The following is a 24,453-nucleotide window of genomic DNA, read 5'->3' on the forward strand; positions in this document are numbered from 1 at the left end:
AATAATATCAATAGTATGATGGAAACTGAAATATTTTTTCTATAACTTCCTTTAATGTGCAATAAAAGGAGCAGCACTGTACAAGGTGGCATTGAATTTAATGAAGAATAAGAATCAAGACTTATTAGTAGCTGCCTTATCCTAAATGACTCAGACCGTTGTCAGTACTGGAATATTTCTAATAATATTTGATTCATTTCAACAATTGGTAGTATTGTGTAAAAATCGACTTTATTTTAGATTTACATCATCTTATAATGTTATTCACTCTGAGGGTGATTGACAGCACTAAGACCCGCCTCCTGACTCTGATTGGTTGTTTCTATGTAGAGCGGGGAGTTAGATATTTTTTCCCATACTGTCTCATACCAAACCGTCTCAACATAGTTTCAACAAAAATATATATTTTTCTAAAAGTTATATAAAGAAAACCTTGAGGAGATTTTTTTTTTCTTCTGGTTTTTTTTTTTTGGTTTTTTGGACAAAATCATCATGTATCATAAAGTCACGTTACCACTTAAGTGAAAAATTAAAAAAAAACAAAAAACAAGAGTGAGTACGCTGCAGAGACAAAACTCTGCACCTTCAGGTTATTTGGGGTCTGACGTCTGCTCCGATCCCAAATTTTGGAGCAGACCCAGCGCTCTGCCTAAGCCCCAGCCTCTCCCCTCAGCTGGAGGGGATTTCACGCTGGCCGCCCCTTCTGGACCCTCCAGGGAAAGATTCACTTTTTCTTCTCTGTCCCACAAGTGCAGGTTGGACGGAAGGCTTGAGCACCTGCGCAGTCGTGGTCGCCTGAGGGGAAGAGAGAAGGAAAAAAACAAAACAAAAAAAAAAAAAACACATCCAGAAACTCTTAATGATTTACCCAGCTGTACTTTGTCTTTACAGGGTTCACATTCGATCATTTAGATGCAACTCTCCAGTGCAAAAACGTTTCATTCGTGGAATACCCGACAGCGCCACGAGAAGGTCAAAGTTTTATTTATGGGAGTAATAAATCTTATTTGTTCTTCGAAACACTGTTAAGAGCCTGATGACTTACGAGCAACTAAAGGTGAAAGAGACTTCACTCATGGCTCTGCCTACCTGGTTTTATAGTCCAACTTTTCCTTCAAAGTTTGTTTTGTCACATCCATGGCGAAGAGCCACCTCATGTCCCTGGGGACATCGGGAATCCAGCCCCTCACTCTGGAAGAAGCAGCCAACATGTCAGGGAATTATTCAGATATTTAGATTACAGTCAGAGTCTCTAATCTTCTGCTTGAATAAAAGTCAATATTTGTTTTAATATTTGTTTGGAACCAACAAACTACTGGGTTATTTCTTTATCCTCAAAGCTGGGTGTATTTTCTAGGGACAGAAGGCGAGTGAGTTTAAGCAATTGGGTCAAAATTCAGGGACAACACCAAGCGGGGTTATGGGGGGCCATGGCCCCCTCCTGAAAAATGTACACTACGCCTCTGGCTCCTTCAGAGAATCATGTTTAGGTTATAAAAAGGCATACAGAGTCATCGTCTTCAATTGTAGCATAAATGTAAAACATAAATCATTAATTTATACAATTAAAAATAAAATTTAAATTGTATGAATATAAATGAATTCATTTAAAAAATGTCAAGATTGTGATCCAGTTTGTTGGGTTAGAGAGATCATTCTTCACAGAATGCTACTTTAAAACATGCAAGAAAACAAAGAATGCAACCACCTTCATATTTCCTGAGATGAACATTTGTTAGCTAAGATAATGCAAACAGCTTTACTTTGTTTTCTTGACATTGTGATTTTAATTTTTTAGAAGCTTTATTTTCAGCTCTAGACTCCTGACAGTATTTACCAGGCAAGAAATGAATGCAGAAAGAAAGGTGGAAGACATCCAACAAAATATATATGTAGGTATACTCTATATTCCGAAAAATAAAAATAATAGTTGCATTGAAAGTTGCAGGGTGACGGATTGGGTGGTACCTCTGAGCCATGGAGCGGGCAGAGTCAAAGGGCAGATAAGATATTACCTTCTTGGGCAGGTACTCAGTCATGTGAGTCAACAAGCCCCCAGCAGTGTGCGTCTCCCTGCAGGCTTTACATAAAACTGACACAAATACAAGGAAACACAGATGAGCTGAATAGAACTGGGTCAGATTTAATGTTTCATTTCTTTTGCCCTTTCAAATCAAATAGGTTTCCTTTGTATTAAAGAAGTAAACGTTCCAGCAGCCATTACCCCTCTGAAGTTCAGCTGGCAGGTTCCGTATGAGTTTCGGATCGAGCCACGGGTGATCTCTCTTTACCGACTCTCCACCTCCGGGGGAGTCCTTCGCCTGGTCGCAGCAGACACGCTCCGTCGCGTCAGCCTGCAGACTCTTCAGGGGAGACTCGCTGCTGATAAGGTCTGAGGAAACGAAATGTTCACAAGCTGATCTTCACTTCACGCTCCACCAACTGAGGAGTTCAATGCTCCTCTTCTGTGCACATAATTATTTTTGCAAGAAAACGAGAAACAGATCCTCACTGTTTTCTTGCAGGAAGCGAAGAGCGTCCATGTAGCCGTTCTGGCAGATTTCAGCCATTGCCTGCAAGTTGGAGGAACAGATTTGGATTGGAGAGCTTCTATTCTATGAAGTACAGGACATTACAAGTTTATACAGTGAGTCCAGAAAGCATCAGCACTTCTTTTTGTGTGACATTATAAAAAAGTGACTACACTAGTCATACAAATTTATAACATTTGCTCAAAAAAATTCCCTTTAAGTTTAATAGACACACAAAAGCATCCACAGACTTGACAGTCGTTAGCTAATGTTAGCATAAATGCCATCATTACTATGTTGGCTTATGTTAGCATTATAGCAAACAATAAATCAATCCATACAGCAAATCGATTTTAGTAAGTGAAAATTAGCTAGAAAGCTAATGTTAGCTTAAATGTCATCATTATATTGGCTGGCTTCCATTCAGTAAGTCAACTTTAGGTTTCCAGTCAAAATTAGTGAGGAAACTAATGTTAGCTTAAATGCTATCATTATGTTACTCGGCAGGACAAATTGGCCAGTAGCCCAAACGGAGGGTGAGAGATTTATAAAATACTCAGTGTAGAACGATGATACATGTCCTGTGTTGCCATTCATAAAATCCGATTTAAATTTAATCCAACTGAACATTTCTGGGAAAAGCTAAAAATGGCTGCCTACCATCGTTGCCCAGCCAGCCTAAGTGAGGTTAAGAGGATCTGCAGAGAACAATCTGAGAAAATACCCCTAATACAAATCTTCTACCTTTTTACAGAAACACCGTGAAAATTTAAGGCAGTGACTGCTCTCAAAGATCATTTAAGAAAATATTAAGCCAACACTGTGAATATTTGTTCTGCTCTGTTTAAATGTCAGCCAAAGTTCAATCCACTGCGCGTTTCCTGCGGGAGGAAGGAGCAGCTGTATCTCACCTAGGGCTGAAACGATTCCTCGAATGATTCGAGTACCTCGATTACTAAAATTCCTCGAGGAAAATGTACCTGCCTCGAAGCTTCGTTAATTTATGTTTTATTAGTTAGCGCACCGTGTTCCGGCCGGGACTTCATTTGCGTTGCGCGGAGCTCTCACTTCCGCCTCTGAGTTGTTGACAAAAGCCAAGTCTCAGCGGCATAAAGTCCAATCTTCAAGATTGGCCCATGGGGATTTTATTGATTGATGATAATGCCCGACTTTTTATCGTTTTTGGGGAACCAATAAGCATCCTTAAAATGACTGGGGGAATGCCTGGAGTACGGCAGCATTTCTCCTCCGGGGCTGCTGGTTGAAAGCGAACGGCGGGAAGAGCGCTGAGGTGAGCGGATAGCCTGAACAGGGCGGGCGGCTGAGTAGCTGATGCTTACCGTGTAAATGTAGCTTTACCGACGAACCGCACAATAAATTTCATATCCCGGTCTGAAGAAACGGGTGGCGGAGCGCATCGTACATGGCTAGTAGATGAGTTTCTGAGTGTGACCAGTGAAGGTGTCGTAAATATCCCGTATTGCTTCCCCCCGTGTTCGTCCCCCGGTCTAACGGTTCGTCAGTCCGCTGGTCTATTTCCTCCCCTCCACCCCATGTTCGTTCATTCGCCCTCTCCTCCCACTCCAGGCGGCATTTCCCGTATTTTCAAACCCAAAGCGTGACAGGTTAGGTGGCAAGGTGAGTTTAATTAATCTATTAAACTCACTGAAGATGAATACATAAACTAAAAGCTGGATTGTAGACATTTTTATAAGCATATTTGTGAGCCTGCCTCTTTGTTATTAAATTCAATATAATTTCAGATTTTTCTATAACTTTTCTTCTGGTTAACTTAGAAAGTGAGCTATTATTGTTACAGGTTAGTTTTCTAAGCTACAAAAAAGCAACTGTTAGGGATGCTCAAATATGAAAAATTGGACTGATATTGATATCTGATAGTAACACCGGTATTATGCCAGATTTACCAATATTTCATTTTATAATTTTTTTTATCCGATTACTCGATTAATCGTAAGAATAATCGATAGATTACTCGATTACTAAAATATTCGTTTACAACAGCCCTAATCTCACCTCAGCCTCTGGGGGGAAGAAAGTGCTGGTGACCCTGTACAGGTTCTCCGAGTTGACCTGGATGCTGACGTTGTTGAAGCGCACCTCGTGGAAGGTGAGCGTGTTCGCTCGGGGGCAGAGGTCACTCTCGCCAGCGTACGGAGAGATGGTGATTGTTCTTCCCAGCTGACAGCGGGGCAGGTTGTCGCTAACGGCACCATCCACATAATACTGAGAGGGATTAAAACTCACCCAGTAAGTGAACTTAATGTGGCTGATGTATTTGTTTCAATAAAAGTCTGCATCACTGGCAATAATGGAATTAATCTGGTTCATTTGACAACATTTCTGCACTTGGTGTTTTTCAGGGTGGAATGATTATACAGGAAAAAAATGTTACTGATCTGGGGGCATGGAGGACCTAGGCAGATGCTTAACTCGCATATGCCTTGGGCCGGATTTGATCTCAGCTTCCAGGATTCATTCATAATGTAACATGAATCAAATCTAATAAGATGCAACGTTAGCTTTATGTCTAAGGAGTGTGACTAGTCAAGTGTTGCAGGCGGTAGTAGGTAGGCTTGGTAGTTTACTCACCACTCCGCGGTAAGTGGGCGGAACGACACCACAGTAGAGCGGCACAAAGCAGCTGCATATGAGGGCCTGGAAAGAACAAGATTTCAGTGGCTCAGACACAATTTAACCCATAAAGAGTCGTGTCGTGTAAAGGATAGGTTAAAAAGTGGGAGACAAAACCACATCAAAATGCCTAAAGTACTTTTTCAATGTAATTCTGAGTCATGAAAACCAACTAGTCCTACACTACCAGAGTCATCCATATATTTACCTGAATGAGTTCCTCTCTGCTGTCGAACTGGGACACCAGCAGGTTCCTCCCGTCAGAGACTCTGGTCAGGGACAAGCTGAGCTTCCCGGACACTCGGAGGTGAGCGTCCTCTGGGAGTTTCTCCAGCAGCGACTCCTGCACCAGCTGCAGTAGGTTGTAAGCCGGGTGCAGGGGCCCCAGTTTGTGCTTCCTGGCCTCTTTGGCCATGTGCATCAAATCAGTGCAGCATTTATCTGCGCACACATCAAAGTGCAGCAATCAGATGCTGCGCAATTTGTCACGCAGCAGCCACAAACTTTAGAATACAGGAGAAATGTCGTAGGGTTGGGAAATTCAGGTGTAACAGCTGTAAAGTGGCAGGCAGTCAAGGTGTGTAGGTTGACACAAAAGTAAAAAAAAAAAAAAAAAAAAAGAAAAACAAAACTATTACTGTACATCAAAGACAAAATCACAACATAAAATACTGAAATGTTATCAAAAATAGCATAAAGCTGATTATTTTAAAAATGGTACAAAATGTAATACACGCAAACAAGAAAGATGTGCAAAAAACAGCAGAAATTCTATTTAAAATTAGAAACATTGTGCAAATGCTAACAGGGATGTGAACATCTATTGAGTTTGTTGGGAAGTGATGATTATAGTCCAGCAGAATATAATCATCACAGATAAAGAGCTGTGATGGTTCTAGATAAAGAGCTTTATCACTTTATCTGTCATAAAACTCCTTTGTGCACCATAGTGGAAAATTATTATAAGGTAATAATATATGTTAGTTGTACTGCCATATGTTTATCCTAAATTCTTGTATATTTTATTTGGACTACACACACACACACACACACACACACACACACACAAGGTTGGAAATTGTTTTGCTGCAGCTGCAGACTGTCTGTCCCCTGCTTTGGATTCCTGATCCCTGGTATAAAACTCATGTGTTGCCTCTGCCTTGGGAAGCTTTTCATTCGGCGCTTCTTCATTATTGACTGTCTTATAAGCTCTCTATATTGTGCACAATATACAAATAAACCTGCAGTGATTTCATCTAACAGTGCTTGGAATTTTTTTGTTTTTCCACAACACTTAGGATCTAAGCAGTCTGTTATGGAAGGAGCGTATTAGTATATTTTATGTGATATTTCAAAACTAAGTAGCACAAAGTAGGAGGACGATGGATGTATTATGTATTATTTTATCTGAAAAGTTTGGCATGATTTTATGTTTAGCTTCTTTCAGTCTGACAATAATACATAGGTCACACTTCATAGAGCTGCTCAGATATGGCAAACTGTCATGAAGTGTGTTGGTTGGTGGTGGTGAGATCGAACAGGACCCAGGATGTAGTGAAGTTGACGTCTTTAATAATCAAATATAGCTCTAAACAGTCCAAAAACATACAACACGGCAGAGTGGAGACAAAAACTCAGCACTGGCAGCAACTAAACAAAGACTGACAAAATAAGAGCCATGCCGCCACAGGACTTTCCAGTTCTACTGTGACGGTCTAAACTAATAAGAGCCAAGCCGTCACAGGACTTCCCAGTTCTACTGTGACGACTTAAACGAGGCTACAAAAAACGACTTACTTGACTGACTTACGACGAACGACACTGACTACGACAACGACCCGACGAGGAACACAGACAACAGGTGGGTTTAAATACACACGGGGTAATCAGGGGAATGAGACACACCTGGGGAGCAATCAACGGGGAGGACAGGACAGAGACTCACAGGAAAACAGGACTGAACACAGAAAACTCAAAAATAAACATACAGAAGAAACACGGAACATAACACAAACAATATCCTTTACAAGATAAATACAAAATGATATCTGTAGCAAAAAGAAAACGGAAACACTGAATGAATTTTCTAGTAGAGACAGATTCCCCCCAAAAAATGACTTGTAGCCCTTACAAAAGGAGATTCTGCATGTTTCACTGCTTTATTTGTAAAACATTTTTGAAAACCAGAGAATCTGGTTCTGTTTATATTACAAAAAGCTGCAAAATGTTGTCAATTGGCCCCTCATAAGTAACTGTAACTAAACAGACTGAACTTTAGGCTACCATTCTAGTAGCCTTTGAGTCTAAAATATATATATTCTGCAAAACACAATAAATATGGCAAAAGGAATTTTAAAATCCAAAATTATTCCTCCATTTGGCTTTCCAACAAGGTCATGATTTATAAATGCACTCTAAACATTTACAGAGAACGTGGTAAATGTCATAAAGTAGTTATAGACAGTTTGTAATAGTTTGGAAAATGAATTGAGATGAAAAATATTTTTTGTCGCCGTTAGAGATTCATCTCAGTAGTTCATCTTGGTGAATAAAATCCGCACAGAACTATGCAATTAACTAATAGATTGTATTTATTTATTTTTTATTTATTTATTTATTTTTTTTTAGACTTTATCAATAAATGAACAGCAGAGAATCCCCACTCACCCAGGGGGATTCCCAGGGTGATAATGGCGGCCATCAGGGCTCCTGCAGAGGCTCCGTAGATTTTCGAGGCATCTCGAATAAAGCGAGGAAACCGTTCGAAGATACAGCTGATGACCCCGACGTAATAAATTCCCATAAACCCGCATCCTGCAAAGGAGATGCTCCACTCTTTATTCGGGTCAAACATTTTCTAAAAACGCTACCTTCCGACATAAACTCCAAATTACAACCGGGGGGTGTTAAAACCCAACCTAATGAAATGTTCAACCAGGTGTCAACCTTTGGATTTCACCTGCAATCAACATCCAAAGGTTGAAAGAGCAAGTCCCGCTTTGGGCACGTTCCTATTGGCTGAATAAAGTCACATGGTTCCCGGGATCGGGAAAGGCCTCGCTGCAAAAAGGGGGCACTCAGACTGAAGACATGAATCATTTGCTTTGGAAATGTGACACCAAAAAAACTCTGGGACGATATCATGAACCTTATACTTACGATTTCCCCACAAACTCTTCTCAGTTTTGAAACTGTTATTCTTGGCTTTTCTGCTTTGGACAAGAAGAACTGTGATACTTTTTTTTTTGTCATCAACCTTTATACATAAAAGCAAGTTAAGCAAAAACAAACCTTTATTCTCTATCTTCATTAAAGAATTGAATATGTACAATCATCTCTATGTCTTCTAATAATCCAAAAGCCACGAAAACCGTAAATTTATTACGAAAAATTAATATCTTGTAATTCTCTCTAGATGATTTTCTTGTTGCTGTATGTATAAAATCCCCCCGGCATATTTTATTTTTTATTTTGTTTATTGTATCAAACATTTCTTGTGCAGAAGCAGCAAAAAGTGTTCAAGAAAAATGAACAGTTCAGAGAAGTCGACAAGTGATCATTATCCTAGACTTATTGAAATTGGTTTAGAAATTGGAAAAATTGATAATGAAAGTATAGAAAGATGGGTATTTGGAAGTGCAGATTGGGAAAAAAAGTGATAAAGAAATGCAAAAGGTTAATGTAGATTTGGATGTTGATAATGTACATTTTTCTATTTGTGAAGCCAGTTTAGGGGCTGAATGCGAAACAATCCAAAGGAAAGGAGGAAAATATAAGAAGAAAACTGTACCATGGTGGACAATGGAATGTGATGTTGTAATTAAATCTCGAAATAAAGTTTTTAGATTGTTAAAGAGAAATCAGAATTTTCAGAATTTTATTGAACCCCTGAGACCGACTCATCGAATCCCTGGGGTTCGATCGAACCCAGGTTAAGAACCACTGTTTTAGACCATCACGAACCACACTCCATACCAGTAAGTGGCGGTAATGCTACTAACAGTTTGTTGCCAACCGCCAGTAAAACCGACAAGAAGAAGAAAAGAAGAACGTACTTTCTGTTTACTTGTCGGGATGTGCGACTCTACTCGTTTTACCTTCTGACTAAGCAGACGTTTTTCCCCAAGACGATGATTCCTGTGGTGGATTTTAGCGTCTACAACCTGAGTAAGAAAGATGCTGATGGGAAGGAGCTGCAGAGTCTGAGTGAGGAGCTGAAAACCGCATTTTCTCAAGTCGGGTTTGTTTTTCTCAAAAACACTGGGATTTCGCAAGAGGAGGTGAATCCAGCCGAGAACACTCACATACTCTGACTGTATCCTCTAAACTGCTGCCGTCGTGTTTACAGACAGAAAACTATAGCGGGTTGTGCACCTGTTGATCGCGGGAAGGTTTTGAGTCGATCTCGACAATAGGTGACAAACTGAACGTTGCTGTTCTGTCAGATCAGCATACGTTGTGAGATAGTCATACGCTTAGCTCAGACATGTATACGTTGTCATTACCATATGATTTTATTTAATCAGCAACATAGGATCATGACGTAGATCATCATACACTTTGTTATTAACAGTTATATGGCATCCTGACTTAGCGGTTAAGTAGGTTAATGAGTTTTACAAGGGCCTGTGTTGTAATTGACTGCAGCCAGACCTGCTTTAAATACACTTTGAAACCACGACAACGCATGTATATTTATCTAGTTATCATATTATGTCATATTATAAACAATTTAATGACGTCATAACTTGTTGTGTATGCTGAACTGACAACTCCACTGACGGTCGGACTTCTTAATGCGCATGCGCGGGCATGCGTACTGACTGCATGTATGCTATCCTGACAATTTCACCTACCATATTTTCCGGACTATAAGCTGCTACTTTTTTCCTACACTTTGAACATGCGGCTTTTCTGTGGATTTTTCTTCAACCACCAGGGGGCTCTTTAGCAGGAAGTGAATCATTGGAAGTCAAAATTGGAAATCAAAGAATAACGCGCTAATTTTCACTTAGAACAAGCACATGCTAGCAGCAGGCACGACGGAGAAATGTTTTCAAACTCATATGATGCAGCATCTAAGTTGAGGAGTGTCGATCTGGCAGTACAGGATGGACATAAAGCCGCTGCATGTAAACTCGGCGTGAACAAAACCGGATTTGGAGACGGAGAACTGCGTCCTTAATATATCCAGCAGTTATTAGAACGCAGCCCTCTGCTGCCGTCTGCTGGATCCTTATGGAAAACCGAGAGCGGCAGAGATACCAGCGGCCTGCAGCCCGGTGCGGCTGATATATGTAGGGCAGGGGTCCCCAAACTTTTTCCTGCGAGGGCCACATAGCTGTTCCTTTCTGTGTTCGGGGGCCGGTCTTAGTTTTTGCAGTAAAAAAAACAAAAAAATTCTTGTCTAGGGGGGGGGTTGTTCTGTATTTGAAACTGTCGAGCGGAGGGGGGGGGGGGGGAGAGGACGACACATTCGCGCTTTTGGATAGATTTTTACCCAGAATGCAAATGGAAAAAACCGTGAGTGAAACGGTGACTGTCGAGTATATATTCCATTGAGGGGAAGTAAGTTTCACATTTGCTCAAAAGCCCCCTGGTGGTTGAAGAAAAATCCACATATAAACCGGAAAATACAATATATGAAAAAAAACACTGAATGCTCTCTGGTATGAGCAGGCGGGCCGGATCCGGCATTGTTCAGGGGGCCGGACCAAATGACGTGGCGGGCCGGATCCGGCCCGCGGGCCGTAGTTTGGGGACCCCTGATGTAGGGGGACAAGGGGCTTCAAAAAAATTAAAGGTACGGTTTGTAGTATGGTGCGCTCATAGTCCGGAAAATACGATAATTGGTCTTAAAAGATTTTTTTGAAAATGAATTATCTGCAAATAACGCCATCTTTGAGTGTCTTTGCTGTAGCAGTGACTAGAGGCGTAATCATGTAATTTTATTATCACTAGATGGCAGTAGGCACAGAGCATTTTACATTAAAACAAGAGTATTAGTGATGCGCAATTTGAAATAAGAAATGTAAAATATGATAAAAGTAAATTTTTGTGTTTATTTGATTCCTATTCAAGACACTTTGATAAGAATGACTATATATGTAATATAGGCGGCTACAGAGTATCTTTGTTTACATTTTTGGTTGGTGGTGTGCCTCGTGATTTTTTTCAATTAAAACAATGTACCTTGGCTCAAAAAAGGTAAAAAAAAACACTGTCGTAACAGACTGAATGTTATGTTTTACGTAATCTTTGCTTGGCTTGCGGGGCGAAGGCGGTTGCCACGACAACGGGTGTACTTAAACGACAAAGAGAGTAAAAAGGTGCGAGTGGTTTTGAGTTGATTATTTTACCTTTGCTGTCACAGCCGCTGAAGTTTCTGAACGTTCAATAAACGACAAACTTGGACTAATTACCTCGTTCGTTTGCGAGTATACGTCACACCAAACATCAAATAGGACAAATATATTTCATAAAGTTTTAACAAACAAATGGTTTCTACCGCGATAATTATGTAAAATTAAATTAATTATCCAACTTCAGAAGATTTGCCTTTAACTTTACTGGGCTCTTTGGTTCCTCCTATCAGTCTGTAGTTCCTCATATTGAGGTCAAGAAACCAAAGTTCAGATCTACCATAACTGACTGCTGACGTCGGGTTTGCAAACAGCTTCTGACTGAGAAACCAGTAACCTCCTCCCAGTGTCTGAATCTCACTGAGGAAGAAATTGCGTTAGGTTTATCACTTTATTATTTCTGCTATATCTGATGTATATTCGCATATAAAATAAGTCAATAGAGTTTAATTTACAATTTTTATGTCTTCGTGTCATAAGGTAGATCTCAGCCGGCTGGTGAGATAAAAAGTAGATCTTGGTCTCAAAAAGTTTGAGCGCCCCTGCTCTAAAGTGAAATATGCATTTCATATGTGGCGTGTCTTTAATAGGTGGATCGTGTCATGGAGTCGTCCAAGAGGTTTTTCCTGCAGCCAGAAGAGCTGAAGAAGCAACTCAGCAGGGGTAGCTTCCCAAACAGCAACAACCACGGCTGGGTGTCGATGGAAACCGAGAGGTAGATCATCCAGATACGAGATAAGGAAGATACGACAAAAAAAGACACTAATATGCATTAAAAAAAAAATAATAATAAACTTTTGTCAGAATCCCAAATTTCGTATGCACGTTTTCGTGATTTGATGTGACAGACCAACACAGTGTAGTGCGCAATAGTTTATATATCACAGACTTCCGTTTTAGCACTTCCGCATTTTTTTTTTCACTTCCGCATTTTTTTTTCACTTCCGCATTTTTTTTTTTTTTGCCACATAGACGAGAAGGACTTCGCTGCAGCAAACAGAAAGGTGCGGGGACGGACCACTGTCAGTTTCATACCTTATTTGGAAATGGGACCATTGCACTCCGGAAGTGAAGGCGGAGCTATTTACTCTATTATCCGTGGCTTCCCGTTTTTATTTTCTTTTGAAATCTGTGATATATTTTCACCTTTAGGAAGGAGTTTTAGTCTCAGAATGTATTTGAGCTTCTCTCTTTTATTTACTTCAGTGCAGCTCACAGTTTTTAACAAATTATGTAGCTTTCGGTGGACTTCTAAATCTGCTCCTTAGTCACATCTTTTAGAGCCTGCTACTGCCTCTAGTGGCATGGGGGTGGTAACACAACTAATCTAATTACATGACTACTGTATTTTCCGGATTATAAGCCGCACCCCCCAAATTAAAAAAAAAAAAACAACAAAAAAAAAAAAACAACCCAGTAAACATACACGTATAAGCCGCACCGGACTATAAGCCGCAGATATCACTGGCGCTCTACGTTTTCCACAATGATGCAGCAGCACGCAGCAAAGGGGGGCGGACACCCAAAATTTGAGTCATAACAGGTCAATTGAATATCACATTTATTATGGTTGAAAAAGTTTAGATTTAACTGAACTGATTGTGAGGGTGTATGAGTTTGAAGAGAAAAATCTCCTTACTGTCTGCTACTAGCATGTGCTAAATGAAAATGGGCGCTTTCTCCTTCTGCTTCTTCTTTAGATTTCAACGGCAACTTGCATCCATTATTTCCATTATTGTTGCAGTACTGCCATCTATTGGATCCTAATATCTATACCTCAGATTCTCATAATGATCTCAGTATTATTTAAAAAACGAAAAATCTTCTTTTTCCCCTCAATGCTATTTAACTGATCAACAACATTCTCAAATTTCAATTCCCTATTAAAACCTAATTCTGTTTTAATGGGCAATTTCTTCTTTTATTTCCACTTTTGACTTCCAATGATTCACTTCCTGCTAAACAGCCCCCTGGTGGTTGAAGAAAAATCCACATATAAGCCGCACCGGACTATAAGCTGCATGGTTCGAAGTTTAGGAAAAAGTAGCGGCTCATAGTCCGGAAAATATGGTAAATCAGAATAGCACAAAGTCTTTATTATTTACTATTAATTTTTGCATTACTGGCACCATAAAAGATAAATTCTTATAAAACACCATATTATTTCATTTTCTTAAGGCTGTAGAGCACCACTACTCGTGGCCATTGTAGAACAGAGGATAGAGGGAGGGAAATTCAAGGTTTTTACATTTTGGAAAAAAAAATCTGAAAAGTGTGGCTTGCTTTTGTACCCCACCTCTAAAGTGCAGCAGGGCCGAGCGCAAATCGTGACACCACACCTACTAATGGCACTTCCAGTGGCAGGTGTGACACCTGCCACAAGTGCCACTGCTTTCGGGTCTAGCTGTCAGTGTTGCCACTGACTTAGGCAAATGGACTACATATCCCATGATGCTTTATTACTAGTAGAAGAAGAACTTAAAGACAGACGAAGAAGACACAATTTAATAAGAGTTTTTTTTCGCAGAAAGACTTATGTTAGCTGAATTCCTACACGTTTTGTATATCATGTATGATTCGTTCATCCTATTTATTCACTAAAGTTCATCTGAATAATCCAGCCGACTCCTTTCGTCTTTGTATTAATCAAATACACAGCAGGTATCAGGGATGCCATTGGTTTCGGCACCTTTGTAACAGCTGAGTCTGGCTTCCACTAGAGCTGCCGTTAGGTGTCCAGGATGTTTCAGAGCTGTCACAACTGGTGCCGATGTTTTGGGGGATGGCAATGACAGTTTTTTGAAAACGTGTTACTTATAATGCGTGTTTATAAAAAAAAATTCAATGGTAATTGGTTATTTATCCATTTAACACTTTGAATATTTTTGACTGAGTTTAATTCAAGCAAGATGGCCAATTGAATATACTATAAAGTGTCACTATTACAGTGGAACCTGTCACTATGTTCAAGGACACATCTGGTTAATCACACATCACTGATAGTTAATAGGACTTTTTACTTAATCAAAATGACATTCAACCCTTGCCCATGTTTATATCGCAGAACAGTGGCTGACATGGTGCAACAGGAAGCCAAATGTTGCAACTGGATAATAGTAATAATAATCAGACTCTGTAAGCTATGCTAATTAGCGTATATTGTAGAAATTAATAAAGTTTGAAAAATAAATTTAAGCTTAATGATCATAATTTCTCATGGAGGAATAATAAGTTATTTGATCCTGATGTAGTAAATTCACACGTTGACTAAACATGAATTTTACAGCAGACTTCAAATTGCTGTTTAAAGTATTTACATACAATGGCTAATAAATATTGACAAATCAATTACTATGCATATACTTTGTGACATAAACTTGAAAAAATGTTGAAACATATCTGCCAAATAAAATAATATGTAAACAGCACAATTTTCTTTGAAAAAAGCATTTGCATCTTAAGTATAACCCAAAGTAATTTTTATTTCCAAAAATATGTAACAATCTTGTTCTTAATGCTGCTTAGGATTCACACATTGTCAAATTTTTTGAGGTGTAAATACTTTGTGTTTTGACTCATCAATATTCAATATTGGTGTAAAAAAATTTGAAGGTGGTTTAACTTGAAAGTGAAAGTCCTCCTGCTGCCTTGAAAATGCTATTGAAATGCATTTTGTAGCTCAGATTTTAGTCATTTTCTCATCTTTGAATAAGAAAACTTTGAAGACAATGAACAGAACCAGAAACAAACACAGAGAAGCAACCTTCATGTATGCCACACAAATCTGTAATGAACTTGACAAATAATGAAAAATAGCGGGGATTAAATTTAATAAATAAAAACAAGTAATAACTATTTAAAACTGGTTAACAGGCATTTTTGGAAAATTATGATAACATGTTTCTTTTTTTAAAAATTGCATTATCTTAACAAAAAACAATGAAAGTTATAGTGGCTGCCTGGTCTATTAGATAATAGACCAGGCAGCCACTATAACTTATGACATCCTGTGCACTGTCATGGAACCATGCTGAACATAATGTCACTCTGGAATTGTCAATATCTCATGTTGCCACTGTCACAAATATTAACTAATAAGTCAATATTAGTGAACTTACCCGGTTTAATAATCAATAGCATTATATTAAGGTCACTGTATGAAAATAATTATAATCCGGAATTGACAGGAGCTTGTCAGCACTGACATACCATGGCAACCGAGTATCAGTTGTAGTGGTAGGTACCTAGTGGTAGCTATTATCAGCTGTTGCAGAAGAGGTCCCATCTGACAGTGCAGGAGTTGTCTTTCTCCGTTAAGTCTGAACACCGGCTGTATATTTAAATATGTATGATAATTATGTTGTAATTAAGATATATTTTATTTCTATTTGTTTGAACTAAAGTTATTCATATGCTACATTCTGTTTGAAACAGATAGAGAATGAGGTTAGCAGCCTGTGGCACCCATGGCCACCTTACTTGTGCCACCTTACCCAGTGGTACTTTAAAAATACAACTGTTTATAAATATGGCTGCATGTATAAGGTTTCCAGTAACAAAACAGCGTGTTATGAAAGATTAAATGTTCAAATACGTCATTGTGCCTGTTAAACATATAATGCTGAGTGGAGCAGTCGAACGCTATAAGATGGCCGCCCTAAATCTCGTCAGCAAAAATAGGCGAGAGCGGTCCGTGAGGCGTGGGAGGTGCCAGTATGAGGTCGTGGCAACCCTTGGAAGGTGCCGAAGTCAGCCGAAGTCAGTGGTAACACTGACAGCTAGACCCAAAAACAGTGGCACTAATGGCAGGTGTCAGATGAAGTGCTAGTACGAGGTGCCGAGGTCAGCCGAAGTCAGCCGAACGCAGTGGCAGCACTGGCAGCTAGTCCCGAAAGCAGTGGCACTTGTGACAGGTGTCACACCTGCCACCGGAAGTGCCATTAGTAGGTGCGGTGTCACGATTTGCGCCTGCTGTCTCTCCTTAAGTGCCACATAAAATCCACTAATACCCGTTTAAATCCGGCATTGTTTGAGAACACTTGAGTGGAAAAAAAAACATGGAATGAAGACCAAAGAACTCAGCAGACAAGTCAGGGAGAGAGTTGTGGAGAATTTTTAAAGAAGGTGAGGGTGTTGTAACAAAATAGTCAACTTTAAACACCACAATGAATATTTTTATACCCATCAACTGAACATGGAAACACCACTAAGAGATGACAGTCCACCTGAACTGAGCTGATTAGGTGAAAAAAGGACACATAGGAAGTCCTAAAGCTTTTATTTGGATCTTTTTGGCCTACAAGTGTATTGGAAAACTAATACTGCATATTACTCTGAACACAGGATGGTTTTACAAAGTATTTACTCAGGGCTGGGTACACACCAGTCAATCAAATTTTATTTATATAGACCTTCATAACAGTCACTATTGAGCCAAAGTACTTAACGTTTGTGCAAAAATTAAGCAGTCAGACTAGAATACAGACAGGTAAAAAGAACAATTTAACAATATTGGTAAAATGCTACTATGTGCTAAAAGTTGTAGCTTAGGTTCAAGAGGGAATGAATTCCAGATTGAGACCAGCTACACAGTTTGAACTTTGACCCAGGGGCCTTCGTCAGTTGTTGGTCAGCAGACCATAGAGCTCTGACTGGGCAACATCACGTAAGTAAGAAGGTGCAACGCTGTAAGCAACTTTAAAAACAAACATCAAGATTTTGAAATCAACTCCACTTACTAGGAGCAAGTGGAGGGAGTGAAGTACAAGACTGATGTGACTGTGTCTCTCCTACTGTTAGTCAACAGGTGAGCAGCGGCATGCTGGACACCTGGTTTATTCCAACACAAAGTGCACTACAAGGGTTTAACTTCACCAGAAGTCAGGGCTGAAACAACACAATCGACCTGCTTGTCAAATTTGGTAACGTGGACCACATGGAAAAGTTCAAGACTGATTTTTAATCCAGATTAATTCTTTTACAGGTTGAATCCGAGCCAGCCAGGAGACCTAAAGGAGGCATTTAACCTGACATCATTTCACCCTGACATAGTAATGACTCACTAAGTATTTTGTTCAGCATGCTTCTCTGTAAAATTGCAAGTGCAAACTTTGGGAAACTCAGCACTTTGGGTCACTGCAAAATCTTCCGGTCAGGCTAGTCAGTCCTCTGTTCTACAGAAATGGCCGTCATCAGACGCCGTGGGGGATTTCCGAGAGATCCTCACAGCGTTCTTCCATCGCTGCAAAGACCTGAGTCTGCGGGTGCTGAGGGTGATGGCCCAGAGCCTGAGTCTGGACCCGGACATATTCCTGAGTGCGCATCGATTCATAGGAAGTAGGTTTTTCACACTCTCTCAATGCTTTGGTGGACAATGAGGTCGGTGGGAAAGGTGCACTTCATAGAAAATCATGAAACTTGTTCAACAGGATGTGCGTACGACGGCGTATTAGGGCAGTTGTAGGTAGAAAAAAAGAGGGGATTAAATTTCCACCAAAAATTCAAGATTTGTGATTAAGCTCAGAAATTTTCTCGATAAACTTGGACATTTCTGAGATTAAAAAACATGAAAAAAAATCTCAGATATTCAACATTTGGAAATTTCTGAGTTTGAAAAGTTGGAATATTCTTGACCTCTGAAACTAAAAAATGTCCAAGTTTTTCTATAAAATTTCTGAGATTGAAAAGCTGAAAATTTGCTAGAAAAGTCTAAAAAAAATTTAGATTAATCTCAGAAAGTTTTAAGGGAAAAAAATCACATTTCTGACATTTGGACATTTTCTAAGTTTCAAAACTCAAATTTTCCACTTTTGAAACTCAGAAATTTAAAAATTCTCTCTGGAAAATTTCTCCAATCAAGCTAAAAATGTCTGAGTTTTTTGTAGCAAATCTTCAACTTTTCAAACTTAGAATTATGTGAATTATTATTGTGTGAATTATCTGAGCTGATATGTATTTAGAGAACTGCTGTGTCTCCTGCAGCTGATAAGAACGGCACAACGCTGCGGACTCTCTACTACCCTTCAGTGAAGAGCGAGACGGCGAAGGAAGGTCAGGTGCGATGTGGGGAACATTCTGACTACGGAAGCATCACTCTGCTTTTCCAGGGCTCTGAGGGTCTGCAGGTAATTCCAGGGATCAATAGTGAAATGTATCAATTTTTACCCCAAAGAAGGCGTAGCTCTTTTCTTGACATCTCCCTTTGATTTAAACTTATTAGATTATAGTAATAATCTAATCAAAGCAACTTATGGAAACTGACTGAGGTCATTTATTTTTTATTTTACTAAAGCATTTCATTTGTTTTTGCCATGTTATGCGTCTTATTCCAGGTTTGCACTCGCGCAGGTGAGTTTATCTCGGCTCCCTGTATCCCTGGAACCGTCCTGGTCAACATCGCTGACCTGATGCAGCGCTGGACGAGTGATCAGCTCATCTCTGTGGTAAATTAAAAAGATTTTACATGTTTTCTTCTTCTTCAGAGGCTAAAATCAAAGCAAGGGTGTCTAAAGAGCGGCTCGGGGGTCTAAGTGCGGACTTTGAAATGACTTTGATGATGCTCCTGGGTCAAAAATTGAGAATGCCACGAATTTTGTTCAGCAGTCCAGGCGGTCAATGCTGCAAGGACACTTTTAAAAAAGAAAATTGGTGTAAAATGTTCTCTGAGGTTAGGCCTTTTAAAAAACTTGGTGACAAATGAAGGTCTTCCTATAATCAAAAACAAAATAAATATTCTGTATTAATGCCCTGTCTTGCTTTGAATTAAATCTTACAGTAAATCACAAATATCCAGTCATTTTCATTTAAAAACAGTCTTTGGTGAACCCGTCTATTAAACCCAGCAAAATAAAGGAATCATTTCATATCAGATCCACTTCCTGTTTTAGTTACTGAGAACATCCAAGAGCATTTTTCCCCCAAATCTGTAATGATTACTACTACACATCATTTTCTTCTTTTTTTTAATTTTTTTATTTTATTTTAATTTTGTTAAGAATTTTTGCATTAAGTAAAAATTAAAAGTACATTTTGTGGCCCGTGATTACTTTTAACTTTACGATTCTGAACCTGTACATTTCTGAAATAAAGTCTTTATCATTGCTAGATTTAGCTTTAATGCTAGCACATATAGGAGCACAGCTTGCAAATATACACAATAAACCTCAGAGGAAGACTTTTTATTGCTGTGGCAGAAACTCAAACTGAAAAGCGTGATCAAATCTAAGGCTTTTTAGAGCTCTTGTTTCATTCAGTTATATTTTGTACAGTGGGGTACAATGTTTATTGACATATTTGACATTTTATTAGAGCAACGTAGCTGTGGGAAAATATGCAACGCTTGAAGTTTGGGTCAAAGTAGTTTGTAATATTGCTTTCTGTCTTTTCAGCGTCATCGGGTTTTGCTGCCCCCTGTTGGAAACTCCAGCACTCGCCAGTCTTTGGCTTACTTCGTCCAGCCGGACGACGAGGCCCTAATCACCTGCTGCGACGGCTCAAACAAATATCCTCCCGTCACCGGAGCCGGCTACCTTGAACAGCGTTTCAGTGAGACGTACGGAAGGAAGTGAAGAAAGACGCTCATCTCTCTGCTCAAACGTTGCACAAATGACAAAACTCTCCATTACATTATGTCACACACATACATGGTTTCTACAGGTTTCACCTGTAGAAACATTTTCAAAAGACATTTTGAAATAATTATGAATGGAATCTAAGATGTATACATCTACAGACATGTACAAATTTCATCCAGCCAACTCTCAATAAATTTATACTACTTGCGCGTCATGCCATGATATGATGAGAGATGCTAAAAAGCTAGCCAGCTAGCAAGGGCATCTCAGCAGCTCGTTAGCTGCCGCGGTAACTTCAACAGTCTCGAGTCACAGAATGCAACGGAGATGTCAGAGTGCAACTCGAACTTTTGCCTGACAGAAAAGTTTCCCAATGAAAAGAAAAAAGGAATAAAATATACTTAATATATGAGATACAAGATTAAATCCTGCCAAGACAAAATTTAAGAACTGTGATTATGTCACATGACACTTTAGATTCCACAATGGCTTCACATCTGATTTGGATTGAATTTGATGTAAATTGCTCATTTTCTGTTGTTGTTGTTGGCCAGTGTTGAAAAAAATTTAATTATGCTGGTTTTAATGATGTTTAACTTTAGCGCATTTTGAAACGTTAGATTCTTCCTGATTGTTTTGAAGTTGATGTAAAAATAATGTTTGTTTTAACCACAAAATGACTACACTCAGGAGCAAATGACATATCCCCAAGTATATGAGAGCAGCTCATCAATATAGCAGCTACGTAGCCTGACGTAAAAACATTTTGCTAGACAAAGTCAAACATTGAGAAGTTTTAATTATTGTTGTCAAACAGCGTTTTGAAGCCAAAAATACCTCAGAAATATACAGAGCCAACCAAGAGAATCATCTCATTTAATGTTTAAACTCAGTTTCATATAAATACAAATGGTGTAGCATAAATGTTTGGCTGTTGAACTGGACCACTATCAAGCTAATTTTCTATAAACAGCTTTATAAATCTTTTACATTACATTACCAAGGCACATTAAAACAAACCTTTATCTCGGCCTTTTTCTATGTTCCTCTTTCTTTTCTCCCTCCCTGAAGGATAAGTCCTTTTTTGAGACATTGTTTTTCTTACTTCTCACCGGAGCTTCGGACATTTGGATGCGCACTGCACTGCGGTTCATGTTACTGGCAAAGCGTGCTGTACCTACCGCGGCCACCAGGGACCCCAAGAGCAATTTATTTTTTCTTTTATCCATAAAATAATGATTTCTACATACATTATCAAATATATATTACTATAAAAACAAATCAGTTCATAGTGAAATTGTATGTTTTTGATATTATAATGGCAGAAATTTTTACTAAAAAAAGAAAAAGAAGGAAAAAAAAATCAGCTCCACTAATCGGGCCCCTTAGTGGCCCTGGGGCCCTAAGCGGCTGCTTAGTTTGCTTATGCCTTGGGCCGGCCCTGGGCCTCAATTTAGGTTAGATGTAGACTCTTGGTTTAATCAATACATAACTTAATCGTAGAACACTTTTCTTGGATAATGATCACGATCACATTCTTAACAAGTGTGTAAGTCATACATTAATCTGAAAATGTTTTAATCATTATAATCAAAGAAGTTGAAAACTAATCAGAAAATGTTGAGTGTAACAGATGTTTTGGTATTGAAACTGCTCATGTCACACACAGTGTGGCAGTTAATACGAAGGAACGTCTTCGTATTTTTGTATTTTTCTGTGGTAATTAATTTCTTCTTTGTGGGTTTGGTTTCTGATGATTATGTTGAGCTGTTGATGTGATTTTATGCATTTGATTTTTTTAATAAATTCTGGTTGATTGTGAAGTTGAACAGTGACCGTTTGTCTTTATGGTTTCACTTTTACACACAACATTAACTGACCTGGGGAGACAAGTTAACAACGAGCAACAGGTAGAAAATATTTCGTTTTTCTCAACATTGTGTGCAACAGATAAGGAGCGTAAATCGTGGCAGAACAGGGTGGAGCAGTTCAGAGTGTTCTAGCAGCAGAAGTTAAAGGTGAAACATCTAGTACTAATGAGAAAACACAACTCCTTAAGTGATTAGCAGCCAGGAGTGTTTTATGCAGGACAGGATTTGGAAGGTATAGTTTGTGTGTATGGGAATAGTTGGTGGGGTTTGCAATGTCTTAGGATGCGAGGATGAGAGATAAAAGTATGAAGTCTTCACTCAGACACGACCTCCTCCTGTGGACTTATTGCTGTTCGTGTTTGTGGGCGAGTTGTGTCTCTGTTTGGCCAAATGCACTGATTTAATAAATGTCTTGTGATTTTATATTCTGGTTTGTGTCTCATTTTTGTGTCTTGCCTGAAATATCCTAGACCCGGTTAGAGAGACTGTTTTCTGAAGCGATGGTTGATTTTGTCTCACAACAACATACATTTTCTACAGGTTTCACTTAATCAGTTAAGACGTTTTAAAATAATTCTGAATGGCATTTAATATATATATATATATATATATATATATATATATATATATATATATATATATATATATATATATATATATATATATATAAATATAAATATATACACATATATATGTAAATTTATACTACTTACCCATGCCATATTATGAGAGACGCTAAAAAGCTAGTCAGCGGTAGCCTCAACAGTCTCGAGTCACAGATTATGATATAGATGTCGGAGTGCGACTCAAACTTTTGCCTGACAGAAAAGTTTCCCAATAAAAAAAAAAAAAAACATGGAATAAAATATACTTAATATATGAGATATGAGATTAAATAATCCTTCCAAGACAAAATTTAAGACCTGTGATTACGTCACGTGACCCTTTTGATTCCACAATGGCTTCACAGCTGATTTGGATTGAATTTGATGTAAATTGCTCATTTTCTGTTGTTGTTCGCCAGGAAAATAAATTAAGAATGTATTTTAAGATAACACGTAAATGATGCAAATACACAAGCGTTACACTTGCAAGGTCATTCATTTAATTAGTAACAGTCAAACCATGTACACCATGACATCATTCCACAGGACACTTATCAATGAAGACAAAAAAATAAATGTTTTATCAGTTTTCTGTTATGCCGCAGTCTTGCTGTACCTTTTGTGACAGCGACATTGAAACAACAGATCATCTCTTTTTCTTTTGTCTGCGGACTGGAACATTTTGGGGAAACTTTCAGGACTGGATCTCAACAAAACTTTTCCTACACCATCCCTTAAAAAGAGAGGATAGAATATTTGGAACCACCCACAGGGACAGAAGAACCGACCTCATACTTAACCTGATGATTCTCGCCAAATTCTTCATCCACTCCTGTAAATGGGGAAATAGAAAAGCTGACTTTTCAGCCTTTAAAAAACGTCTAATGAACAACCACTTCAGAACCTTAAAACTGATTAAATACAAGCATGGAACACAGCTCTTGGATGCCTTGATCTGAATTTATTTGAGAACTAGTGCCTCTTTGTCTTTTTCTGTTTGTTTTTGTCATTCTGCTTTCCCTCTGTTTGATGTCTGACAAATTTTATTTATATTTTTATTTTACTTTTTTTATTGTTATCTTATGTATGTGTGCCTTAGGCCTATAATACTTGACTTCTTCATGTATGTACATGCCATGTGACCCTATACAATTGTTCAAAATGCTTAATAAAAAAAAATTAAAAAAGAATTTGTTCAGAACTATGAGCTGCGCTGAAGTAAATAAAAGTGAGAAGTTCAAATACATGCTGAGAGTGAAAAAAAAACGGGAGACCGCGAATAATACAGGAAATAGCGCCCCCTTCACTTCCGGAGTTCCTAAACTACGTCAAAAATGGGAATTCATGAAGTACAAGATCAGACAATTTTCTATCTCATTCAGTAAACAAATTTAAAAAGAACCATGAGTCTCCAATCAGGAATCTCAAACATTATTGCAGAATCACAATCTGGCTTCTTAAAAGGAAGGTCAGTCCACAACAATATTAGACTGGAAAAGGACCTGATTGAATATTGGGACATGATCAAAGATGATGGCTTTATTCTTTTCCTTGACTTTTATAAAGCCTTTGAGTCGGTGGAACACCAATTCTTATTCTCAGTTCTTGAACATTTAGGTTTTGGAGCAAACTTTATTAACTTAATTAGAGGTCTATATCAAAACATTAGTAGTTGTGTAATTCTATCCAAGGGCACCACAGCGAGATTTAACATTCATGTTGGAATTACTCAGTGGTGTCCCATTTCCCCACATCTCTTTAATGTAGATGCAGAAATGTTAGTAATCCATCTTAAAAACTGTGCAGACAATGAGAAATTAGACATTTTCTGTACAGAATTAATCATTAGCCAGTTAGCA

General features: G+C 38.6%; 2 protein-coding genes across 2 annotated transcripts; one reads left to right on the forward strand and one right to left on the reverse strand.

Moving 5' to 3' along the window:
• Positions 1–212: 212 nt before the first annotated feature.
• On the reverse strand, positions 213–8,337 carry LOC106933962 (patatin-like phospholipase domain-containing protein 2). Its single transcript, XM_015013547.2, has 9 exons — positions 7,851–8,337; positions 5,392–5,624; positions 5,142–5,207; positions 4,566–4,775; positions 2,513–2,573; positions 2,225–2,392; positions 1,969–2,092; positions 1,090–1,191; positions 213–795 (listed from the first exon to the last, which is right to left on the reverse strand). Exons 1-9 carry the CDS (start codon positions 8,035–8,037, stop codon positions 591–593), a joined length of 1,356 nt encoding a protein of 451 aa, XP_014869033.2. The 5' UTR covers positions 8,038–8,337; the 3' UTR covers positions 213–590.
• Positions 8,338–9,208: 871 nt separating this feature from the next.
• On the forward strand, positions 9,209–21,947 carry LOC148159332 (uncharacterized). Its single transcript, XM_088006545.1, has 7 exons — positions 9,209–9,463; positions 12,136–12,260; positions 17,529–17,595; positions 17,725–17,881; positions 18,527–18,669; positions 18,877–18,987; positions 19,933–21,947. Exons 1-7 carry the CDS (start codon positions 9,314–9,316, stop codon positions 20,110–20,112), a joined length of 933 nt encoding a protein of 310 aa, XP_087862671.1. The 5' UTR covers positions 9,209–9,313; the 3' UTR covers positions 20,113–21,947.
• Positions 21,948–24,453: the final 2,506 nt, after the last annotated feature.

The sequence above is a fragment of the Poecilia mexicana genome, unplaced genomic scaffold (assembly GCF_051168715.1).
Source record: "Poecilia mexicana isolate PSO_F unplaced genomic scaffold, ASM5116871v1 scaffold_6, whole genome shotgun sequence".
NCBI classification, from domain to species: Eukaryota; Metazoa; Chordata; class Actinopteri; order Cyprinodontiformes; family Poeciliidae; genus Poecilia; species Poecilia mexicana.

Excerpts from the sequence above, each read along its gene's own strand:
- LOC148159332 (XM_088006545.1), top strand. The coding sequence starts at position 9,314 with ATGATTCCTGTGGTGGATTTTAGCGTCTACAACCTGAGTAAGAAAGAT. Across the intron at positions 17,882-18,526 it reads TGCGCATCGATTCATAGGAA|CTGATAAGAACGGCACAACG; the intron begins GTAGGTTTTTCA and ends TGTCTCCTGCAG. Across the intron at positions 18,670-18,876 it reads AGGGCTCTGAGGGTCTGCAG|GTTTGCACTCGCGCAGGTGA; the intron begins GTAATTCCAGGG and ends GTCTTATTCCAG.
- LOC106933962 (XM_015013547.2), bottom strand. The coding sequence starts at position 8,037 with ATGTTTGACCCGAATAAAGAGTGGAGCATCTCCTTTGCAGGATGCGGG. Across the intron at positions 4,776-5,141 it reads CGCCCACTTACCGCGGAGTG|TATTATGTGGATGGTGCCGT; the intron begins GTGAGTAAACTA and ends AATCCCTCTCAG. Across the intron at positions 1,192-1,968 it reads GCCCGCTCCATGGCTCAGAG|AGTGAGGGGCTGGATTCCCG; the intron begins GTACCACCCAAT and ends TGCTTCTTCCAG.